The sequence below is a fragment of the Bipolaris maydis genome (assembly GCF_028858645.1).
Source record: "Bipolaris maydis strain C4 unplaced genomic scaffold PSV08scaffold_15, whole genome shotgun sequence".
NCBI classification, from domain to species: Eukaryota; Fungi; Ascomycota; class Dothideomycetes; order Pleosporales; family Pleosporaceae; genus Bipolaris; species Bipolaris maydis.
Genome location: NW_027093871.1, coordinates 378,726 through 389,456, shown reverse-complemented (window position 1 = coordinate 389,456; position 10,731 = coordinate 378,726). Strand labels below are relative to the sequence as shown.

General features: G+C 50.9%; 3 protein-coding genes across 3 annotated transcripts; all 3 read left to right on the top strand.

The window, feature by feature from the left end:
* Window positions 1-3,654: 3,654 nt before the first annotated feature.
* PSV08DRAFT_365674 (peptidase S8/S53 domain-containing protein) lies at window positions 3,655-5,338 on the top strand. The gene is made up of 5 exons (XM_014225439.1): window positions 3,655-4,001; window positions 4,057-4,336; window positions 4,387-4,487; window positions 4,538-4,885; window positions 4,948-5,338. Exons 1-5 carry the CDS (start codon window positions 3,744-3,746, stop codon window positions 5,143-5,145), a joined length of 1,185 nt encoding a protein of 394 aa, XP_014080914.1. The 5' UTR covers window positions 3,655-3,743; the 3' UTR covers window positions 5,146-5,338.
* A 1,515-nt stretch (window positions 5,339-6,853) lies between these two features.
* On the top strand, window positions 6,854-8,240 carry PSV08DRAFT_188590 (peptidase S8/S53 domain-containing protein; the record flags this gene model as incomplete). The annotated part of the gene is made up of 5 exons (XM_014225438.1): window positions 6,854-7,105; window positions 7,156-7,304; window positions 7,360-7,409; window positions 7,459-7,754; window positions 7,806-8,240. 5 exons carry the CDS (start codon window positions 6,854-6,856, stop codon window positions 8,238-8,240), a joined length of 1,182 nt encoding a protein of 393 aa, XP_014080913.1.
* A 655-nt stretch (window positions 8,241-8,895) lies between these two features.
* Window positions 8,896-10,686, top strand: PSV08DRAFT_230304 (uncharacterized protein; the record flags this gene model as incomplete). Its single annotated transcript, XM_014225437.1, has 1 exon — window positions 8,896-10,686. The coding sequence occupies one exon, from the start codon at window positions 8,896-8,898 to the stop codon at window positions 10,684-10,686; it is 1,791 nt and encodes a 596-aa protein (XP_014080912.1).
* Between the last annotated feature and the right edge of the window lie 45 nt (window positions 10,687-10,731).

The window sequence follows — 10,731 nt, the reverse complement described above, 5'->3', positions numbered from 1 at the left end:
CGACTTGAGATGACGGGCAGCAGCCGTCAGCTTGGGAGGCAGTACAATATCGGCACTCATGGCGCAATCGACGCTGCTGTTCACTCCCCCCATGGCTTTGGCTGTGCATGGTTTATAGATGTCATCAGACTCACACGTAATGCCCAGAAATCAGGCTCGATTGCGACATTCAAAACGATAGATACACGACAAATGCGGAAGGTAGGCATACACTGCCAATGTTGTAAGCGCCTTGTTCTTCCCTTTCTGGGGTTGGCTTATGCCAACACTGCTGTCGCTGTACGCGCTCTACTGAACAAGCAAAGCACATGCAGCATTTCTTTTGTCCAGCGCCAAAGGATCCAGAACCCCAGAGCAAGACAGGAAGGAAATCGAAGTTGATCCGCAGCAAGGAACATGCGCACCTAGCCGTATTCCGTGGGAGGGTGGGGGTGGGGCTGACAAGACGATAACGGGCCTATTTTTGTAGCATGGAAAGCCATCACTTCTCTCAAGGTTTATCGCCGTCGTATGCAAAGGCTTGGAGGTGCGAAGTAGGGTTGCATTCTTCCGTTTGTCTGTAGTCGCCCGAACTCATTACCCATTGAAGTCAAACAGCCGTCTATTGGACTTGCTGGCTGGCTGATGTGGTTATGCGGCTTCGTCGTCCATGATTCTCAGTGCATGGGACGGGCCGCATGCTGCGAGGCTGCTTGCGCTGCAGTGCGTACCTTGGACTAATTTCTCACGTTGATATCACTTACAGCCACTAGCTCATGACTCGCAGCAAACAAGAGTAGGTTCCTGAACGAGCCCTGAACTCTTACCCCGCAGTGAATGTCCGAACACTCCGCCGTTCTTGCGGAAAGTCGTCCTATTGAAAAAACCATGGTTCTCGCGTGCTAGAAGTCTGAATCTGGTCAAGGAAATCCTTGGCCTACACTATCTTGTGTACAAACATATCAGGAAGGTGGCCCAAAGAGTCGGGCGCAGTGTTGGAAAAAGCATTTATTGAATGCTTGGATCGAATCAAACTGCGTAAGCGCTCCTATCAGTCACTACACCACTACCTGTACCTGCATCCTATTCTGTACAGTCAGGTAGTCCTGTTCTTTGGGAAAGTAGGTCGAGCAGGGAGGCTTGGAGCGGATCCACGCCCACCCCAGGTTATGCAGCTGACTATAGTGTGCAGCAATACAACGACGAAGCTGAACCGACATAAGCGCTGAGTGCGATTACGTGCTTGGCATTGGCGGACGTTGGACAGCCAGGGAAGGTCCTTCGACCCAAAAGTGTGGATCGCCGCAGGGTCTTAGATATGAGTCGATCACGGGAGATCCTACGCCGGACACTACTAAAGCATGAGTGCCAGTGACTAGCACACCAGTGTACCGCTCACAAGGCTTTTGCTCGGTGTTTTCTGACCGCACGTTGGAACTCCAACGTCTCAGAATCATCCATCACAAAGCACAGGGGGTCAGCGCAAATCTTCTTCTTCCGCATGGATCCGTCACGAGGATGTTATACGTGGTAGAACAGCTGTATCAGTCTCCCTGCCTCTGCGGTGTGCAAGATGCGGGGTGCTTAGCTACAGAAACCAGTTCGATGCGCATCTCCGGTCTGAACATGGGTAGCTTATTGACAAGCCGGTAGGCTACCGTGTAGGCGACGTTACTTGCATGGCGCCAACTGACTTGAATTACGGCCTACTGCAGTTGTGCGCTCCATCGATATGCATACTTCTACATGTTAAGGGGCCTTGAATCAGGAAAATCGCCGTTGTGTGAGAACTCAAAGATATGGCTATACACACCCTGGTCGGGGAGCGACGATCAGAAAGTAGGCTTGTAGGTGTGTCAAGTTGACGTCGGATGGCAGTGCAGTGATGGGTCCAAATGCCGAAAAGTTACGTACCCAAGCCGGACACAGAACACACGTGCACACCGTCCCTACTACCAAGAGCTCGGCGCCGACAATCTTCCGCAACTCGCCGTCATGGCCATCTCTTCTACACCTACTTACCTCCCCGTCTCTACACCCTTTGTCCTATTCAGCCTTACCAGCGACAAATGGAGGCTGCAGGTCTCTATGGCCATCGGAGCATTTTATGCAACAGGCAGGAGGAGCTTGGCAAAAGTGAACGGCCGCCGGGGGCGTCGTGATCGACACCATGAACTGACACCATCTCGCCCAAAACTCGCGCATGTCTGGGCAATGGGCGAAGCTTGAAGCACCATGACTCCGACGCACTCTTCCGAAATGCTTCTTCCGGCTCCAAGAGGAGCGTTCCTTTCAAGGTGCACCTCTGCGATGCAACACAATGGACCCAGCCTGTACACCAGGCGCGCGCGTGTCTGTGTGGAATGCCAAACCTGCGCGCCATCTTGATCATCACCTTTTACCTCGATACAGCCATTGCCTGCCGTATCTTGCCTCGTTGGTGGCACTCGCCCTCAATCCGCTGCCGCCTTATCTGCCATGTCACTAAGGGTTGGGCTGGGTATATCGGCATGCATCGTGCTAGTTCCCAAAGAAGGAGGTGGTTTCTGCACTTGTGTGCTTTTAAGCTTAATGCTAAGCGGGTCTTAGATGGTCAGCGGACAAAGACGATATGGCTGCACACGACACCAATCGAATCCTGCACCAAAACAAGTGGCCCAGAAATTCGAGGAGAGTGCCATCGTCCTCAACATCCTGTCAGACGCTGCTGTCATTCGTTCGCTGCCAATCATTGGATCGGTCATGTGAATGTCGTTATCCCTGTGGGTAGGGCTCCACCCATTATGTGCTCACACATGATGCTTCTCTGCACGTCAAGCTCTTCTAGAGCCCTGTTGCTCTTGGAACTGTTAGCAGCTGTTACACTATTTCAAATCATCGGCTTTCTGTTTACGTAGAGTACTGTCTGGATACCTTCACATACGCATTCGAATGTCTACCCTCTTGTCAACACAGTGGCTCATCACCCCGTACCTTTTGGCCTTGTTCCAAGGATGAAAAGAACGCAACTGTAAACGGCATATTCCATCACGACATGTACAGCTCTGCCAGACAACCTTACCAAATTTTGTGGATCCCGAGCTAGCAGACAAAGTCGCAGTTCACTACTTCGAGAATCCCTGGTGACAATCCTGCACGGAGCATGTTCATTTGCCAGCCGTCTTGCCACTAGACCACTACTCGTCGCTTCGCTCCGTTATCTGAATTTCGGCAAGGGTTGCTGCGGCTGTAGATCGATTCATCCCACGGGCTTTCTACGTTGGATCTCTACGCGCACTTATTCACATCCCTAAACAAGTAAGCAATATTAATCTAATATGCATCATGCCAAGACCCGACGTCTGACCTTCTACTAGCAGCCTTTCCTCCTTCTCCTTGACGCCCCGCCCACTCTGCCATTGGCACTGCGGGTGCCTGGAAGCGAGTAGTGCCGGAATCACATGCTGTATCACCTCCCAAACTAGGCATCAGAGCTCTACATACGCCATTATGTGCCGCTTTGGCGACTGGCAACTCTATGCGCCATGGTGTAGGTTTGCCGGTTCTGCACGCGATTGTCACGTCGGTGATTGCTAGTCCTGATTGGAAGGTGGATTTACCTTCTGTCATGTCATTCCAACTAGAGACTACTGAGTGTGTCTATATAAGATGAGCAGAATGCCTTGTTAAAACATCAGGCAACGAGCACAGCAGCATCCAGCCCATCAACAGCAGCACTCATCAACCTTCGCTCTATTAGCATCGTTCTTCGACTGTTCTTCAACATGAAGCTCTCACTCCTCCTCGCTCTTCTGCCAGTGGCTCTTGCCCTTCCTGCGCCAGTCATCGTTCCCCGTGCTGGCACTCCCATCCCAGGAAGGTACATTGTCAAGCTCAAGAACCAGAACCTCGAGAACCTCATCAACACTGCTTTGAAGCTTCTCAAGAAGGACCCCACTCACGTCTACAAGTTCGGTGGTTTCGGTGGTTTCTCCGCTGATATTACTGATGACATTGTTGAGCTGCTCCGCAACCTCCCCGGTGTAAGCAATTGATTTTCCAACATTACGAGTCGAAGCACTAACAAAGCATACACAGGTCGACTACATCGAGCAGGATGCCGTTGTCCAAGCCAACCTTGGTGTTGAGGCTGAGCTCGAGAAGAAGGCTTACACCACCCAATCCTCTGCTCCTTGGGGTCTCGCCCGTATCTCCAGCCAGAGCCGTGGCACCACATCGTACACCTACGACACCAGCGGTGGTGAAGGAACCTGCTCTTACATCATCGACACTGGTATCCAGGTCAACCACCCAGAGTTTGAGGGCCGTGCCACTTGGCTCGCCAACTTCGCTGACACCTCAAACACTGACGGCAACGGTAATATATACTCATACTCGAAAGATGACAAGTATACTAATGATTCCTAGGCCACGGCACCCACTGTGCTGGTACCGTCGGTTCCAAGACTTACGGAGTAGCCAAGAAGACTCAGCTGTACGCTGTCAAGGTCCTCGATGCCAGCGGTTCGGTACGTAAAGACATTATCTCTTGTTGAGATATGCTGCTAACTATATCAAGGGCACCAACTCCGGTGTTATTGCCGGTATCAACTTCGTTGCCACCGATGCTAGGACCCGTAGCTGCCCCAACGGTGCTGTTGCCAACATGTCTCTCGGTGGTAGCAAATCCACCGCTGTCAACTCTGCTGCTGCCAATGCTGTTTCTGCCGGTGTCTTCTTTGCCGTTGCTGCTGGTAACTCTGCCGCAAACGCCGCAAACTACTCTCCTGCATCCGAGCCCACTGTCTACACCGTCGGTGCCACTGACAGCTCCGACCGCCTGGCTACCTTCTCCAACTACGGCACATCCGTCGACATTCTTGCCCCTGGTGTCTCTATCCTCTCCACCTGGATCGGCAGCCGCACTGTAAGTTATTCACAAATAGAAAATTCATCGATTTGTTTTTAACACAGCTAACAATACAACAGAACACCATCTCCGGTACCTCCATGGCCTCCCCCCACGTTGCTGGTCTCGCTGCCTACATCTTGGCTCTTGAGGGCAAGAAGACCCCTGCTGCTCTCTCTTCCCGCCTCACTGCTCTCTCCCTCAAGAGCAAGATCACCGGTCTTCCCTCCGGCACCGTCAACAACCTTGCCTTCAACGGCAACCCCAGCGCTTCCTAAGCAGGTTCTAAGCAGGTCGAGATGATGAGATACCCTCTCTCTCTCCCTCTCTCATTTGTGCTTTCTTTCCATTACAACTGTATATATGATGATTGGGTTTCGCAGGGGCTTTTGGGCTTGTTGCACCAATGGTTTTGGAGGATTTGTCATAAGTGAGATTGAATAAACGATATTGAGCGAAATTCTATCTGGTGCATTCACTGATCTTGAAATCTCTTGTTTTTTTCTTCTGTTTCTCAAACTATGCACTTTTGAGTTGCGTAAAGCAACATCTAGTACAAAATCCATCTCCCCTGCATCCCCCCATCTGATTCCCCCCACACTCACTCTAGCACCTCATACATCGCAAGGAAAGATTATACAGTAAAAAAACATCCCCTTGCCTTCTTTCTCTCTCTCTCTCCTGCCAGAAAGAAAAAACGCATATCCCTTCTCCAAACTGCAGCTCGCTAATCGACCACCCCTTCGCCGGGTAAAATACCAAGGCTAATCTATCAATCTACGTACGCACGAGCCAGTGCTTGTGATCCGCGTATAACGCAAGCCGAGACAGTCTTATTTCCACTTTACGTACGCGCGAACTACGGCCGGGTAGAATAGACGCATTGAGACGGCATGGACTAGTGAGTCGAGAGAGATTTGGCGAGGGGTTGTGCGTATGGCTGGTTTCTGTGCTGATGTATATATAGAAGGATGTGGTGCTGGCGTTATCTATGTACGAAGTTTGCCAGGGGGGAGAGAAGGAAGGTGGGCTTTTGTGTTGTTGTTCCAGTGGAGGGGGGATTCCCTAGGCCATGGGGGGGTGGTGGGTCCGGGTTGAGGGCGTGTGTGCATGTGGCACGCGGCGGTTGTGTCTGCGAATGGAGGCGCAGAGGGCTTGGGTGGTGGGGGACGAGGCACGGTCAGGGATGTTTTTTTGGAGGTGGCAGCTGCTGTCGGGTAAGTTGCACAGCGTGAGGTTTCAGGGTGGGACTGGTGGGATTGACGGGTCTTTTAGGAACAAAGGAAAATCGTGGCTGGATTGATTTGTCGAGTTGATTTTCGATGGGTGGGGGGAACGATGTTCTGGATTATTCTTTGTTCCTTCTATGATACGTATATTGGGAAGCAATGATACGGTATTTGTGTAGCGGGTCAGGCGGTTTTACTCTGCCGCAGCCACAGATAGGTTGTGCCGCATCTGCACGTGTCCGTTGAACTTGCCAATCGATATCACTTGTTTGTGGTCATGGTTTACCCCCTTTTCGTGCACTGTAGATACCTCACATGTTGGAAGATAGCTTTTGCCGCTCTATCTAAAGCTTCGGACTATTTTAATGATATCAAGTCTTTTGCAACCCAAGAAGGATTAAGAGCACAAGGCGGTACTATGAAGTCTTATTCCAGCAGTCCCACTGTCACCAACATGCCACGCCGTTTTGGTCCGCCCTGAAAGAAACACTGCAGCAGATACGGCTTAAGACATTGGCCCAAGTAAGGTTGCACTGCATACGTACGATCCTAATACTTGACTCTCACGGACTACGTGCTTGAGTGCCAGAGAAACTGTCCCCCTTTAGTCAACAGCGACCCGTACAACATGTATATTTATCAGTAGCGCTGCCTTCCAAGGAGGTAAATCAGAGCTTGCAATATTGTTCACTCCCTTACTTTGCTAAAACTCAACGTACTGTCATTCAGCAAACCTCGAAAGATTCTTACTGCAATAATGTACTTCATTCTGCTATCCTTGCTTGCTTCACTTGTAACCGCTACACCATTAGTCAAAGCACCCGGTAGCAAGGCCATTGCCAACAAGTGGATTGTCAAACTCAAGGACAACGTCGCCACGATGGCCGCTGATGGCGTGAAAGCAGCTATTTCCACAAAGCCCGATTACCAGTATTCGATGCCTGGCTTCCGAGGCTTCGCAGGAACTCTATCCGACGATGAGGTAGCACTGTTGCAAGCTTCAGATCAAGTAAGGCATTTGCAGCACAAGTCCGAAAGCCCCTTTGTTGATTTGTGTAGATTGAGTATATCCAGCAAGATGCTGAAGTTTACACGACGGCAATTATCGAACAGTCGAATGCCACGTGGGGAATATCCCGTATCTCGCATACAAAGCCAAGTGAAACGGCGTATCTCTATGATTCCAGTGCAGGAGAGGGAACGTGTGCGTATGTTTTTATCTGCCGCCAGACGTTCTCTGTGTATCACTGACGAAATGTGAAGCTATGTGATTGATACAGGAGTCGATGTTACGCACCCCGAGTTTCAAGGACGTAAGTAATGACGCTCAAATGCAAGACTTGCAGACTGACCCAGTAACAGGCGCTTTATTCCTGGCAGACCTCACTCATGAAGGTAATTTTATAGACGGGTATGGTCATGGAACGCACGTCGCTGGAACAATTGGGTCTGCCACTTGGGGAGTAGCAAAGAAAACTACCATCTTTGCTGTGCGAGTACTCGACTCCAATGGCTGGGGTACAAACGCTGATGTGATTGCGGGCCTGGAGTTGATCTTGCGAGATGCAAGAGAGCGTAGGGGGACGGATCAGTGTCGCAATGGCTTTGTTGTCAATATCAGCCTGGGAAGTGAAAAGCTTCCAGCTTTGAATGATGCTGTAAGTAGCTCTTGTCAAGTTTTCTTGTCTGAACGCTGATTTAGATGTAAGGTCGCAGCTATGGTTGCAGAGGATATCTTTCTAGGAGTTGCAGCAGGTAACGATGGTGTGCCAGCTGATGACTTCTCTCCGGGATCCGAGCCTTCGGTCTGCACTGTAGGAGCAACGGCAGCGAATGATACACTTGCCCAATGGTCCAATCATGGTTCTCGGATCGACATTCTAGCTCCCGGCCTAGACATCACTAGCACTCTTCCCAATGGTGTGGTTGCCTCGTTTTCGGGTACAAGTATGGCAGCTCCGCATGTTGTTGGCCTTGCAGCGTATTTGCTTGGACTCGGGTCACCAGCAAAGGATCTCTGTGGTACAATCGCTGCCTTGGCGATCAAAAATGCGATCGATCAAGATACGCTTCCAAAAGGAACACCAAACCTATTGGCGTTCAATGGCGCAGACGCCAGCCAGAAGCGTATGAGGCATTCATGAAGTGTTTGGGAGACGTGAAGAAGTACAAGGTTATTCGGAATTCGCCACGGCGATTTGGGATATTCCTTGTGTATGTATGCAGGTGTCAATATCATCGCCATTGCCATGAGCATCCCTCCAATACGCATCCCTGTCCGATGGATAATTCTCGAAGACACTAGACTCACAGCCACAATGCTATATTGCCGATGGCCGCTTGGCCATAAAATACAACACAGGATAAGTAATCAGCTTGCAGGCCCGTTTTTGCCGGTCTGTCTCACGTCAGGGCCTGTCAGCGACAAACGGCCTATCACAGTCCAGCAATAAATTCTCCGAACTCCATGGCTGTACCAACACTCATGCATACAAACCGTAACTTTGAGACCCGAGCCTTGTCACGGTGATGTCGCCCAAGCGATTATCGCCGATCGGGACTTCCCCAATCCTGCTGGTATAGCCCGATCGACCAACCAGCGACAATCAGACAAGGGAATTGCGGGGTAGGGGTATGCAATAACAGGCTAGTCCAACCTACACACGCGACTTTTCTCCAAGACCCAAGCATCCCAGCTTGATTGCCTCTCATACTTGATCCCGCTATCTGTTAATCATTACAGGCGCGTAGTAGCTCTCCTTCAATCACACAGCACTCGTCACTGCGGAACCAAAAGTCATGGCGTCATACTTTGATCTCCCGCCACAGAAAGTGGCACCATCAGCGTGTATAGACCAGATGCCTCAAGAACAACGGAAACAGTTGGGCCGCACTAGCAGCCTGATGTCCCCAGCCGTCGCTCAGATCCTTGAAGGACTAGGAGATGACCACTCGAGTAGCAGCGACGAAGACTCTGACCTATCAGACGATCAAGAGAAGGGACATCCCAAGTCGCAGTCTAAGAAGGATGTCAGCGCCCAGAAGATACAGCAGAAGAAACAAAAGCTCAACTCAGCTCAAGCACCTCGGCCATCCTCTCTCTCCCCGAACAGAAGCAGAAGTCGCTCCAGGTCAGCAACCAGAAAAGTTTCCAGTACGCCGTCATCTGCAGATGCCAATGGAGCCAGTTCCGATAGACCTAAAAATAAACAACCGCACATGGCCCGCTTTCATTCTCTCCGAAGTATCCTTTTCCAACAGAAGATTGAAGACCGGTTAAGGACGGCTACACAAGAAGATTGCAAGGAGCTCAGTGCTGCGGAGACGTGGCAAAATCAACACAAAGAGCGTCAGATGCATCATCCAACAACGCCCGAAAAACATGCGCAGGCGAAGAGTGGGATTGGAAGTAGGCTTAAGATGACGTTGCGGAGAATGACAACCAGGGATGCAGGGGGGATGGAGAAGATCAAGGAGGATGGGGCGCCAGTTGAATTCAAGGATCGCCCGTCGACTCTTTCCTCGGAAAACGAAGAGAAACAACCAAAATCAAAGAAAGAAAACGAAAACGATGACGCCAGCATCAAGGATACCGATATCAATGACCTTGTTCGATGGGTTAGCCAGCGCAGTTCGTCTAATGAGAGAAAGGTGCAGAAAGATGACACTGCAGAGAGCGTCAAGGACGACAATGGCCAGGACGGCCTTGGTCATTCCGATATTGAAGATCTCGTTCGCCATGTAACAAGGAAATCGTCCGCTAAAGATGTCCAAGAAGTCAGCAATGAACACCTAGGATATAGCGACGCGGCCACAGAGCCCGATACCGATCTTTCGTCAGATGAGGAAGAGGATGCAGATGACCTTGTACGCTGGATATCGCGTCGTGACAGATCCAAAGCCGGCCCAGTAAGGCGAAATCTGCAACGAGAAGAGCTGGACTCCGACGTGGAAGAGCACTATGACTCGGACATCCCAGAACTAGGCCGATGGTACAAACGCCACGATGCTACCAGTGGAGAATCAGGAGCCACGACTCCAATCAAAGACACCTTTGACCAGCAGCAGATAGAAGACGAAGAAGAAAATCGAGGCCGACCTCGAAGCCGCGAATTACCTGAGCCACCTACTCAAGAGAAAACCCACCTTTCATCCTCCGACGTCGACGAGCTCGTCCGTTGGGTAAGCAGCAAAAACCTAAAACGCTACGACACTCCCCTTTCCCAAGCGCAAACCCCGACCGGGATTCCGGACAGCGCGCAGGACGAAAAGAAACAGGCCGTCGGCATGAGTCTGGATAAAGGAAGCCTATCCCACCGAGACATCCAAGACTTGATCGAGCATGCGCGCAAAACAAGCATACCGACAGACGAAACCAATCCAGACGCTTCGGGCATCGAACGAGGCGACCTGAAGAACATGCAGCATGAGAATAGTTCGCCAACTCTGGATCCACAGCTGGAGCTAGCGGGGAAAAGAGAGGACATCAGGAACAAGGAGAAGGAGGAACGGCTCGGTATGAGTATGCAGGATGCTAGTTTGAGCCACGGCGATATCGAGGATTTGCTCGCGCATGTGAGAAGCAAGTAGTGAGCTTTTGATGCGTATATTTGAGATTTCAAGTGGGGAAGGGGG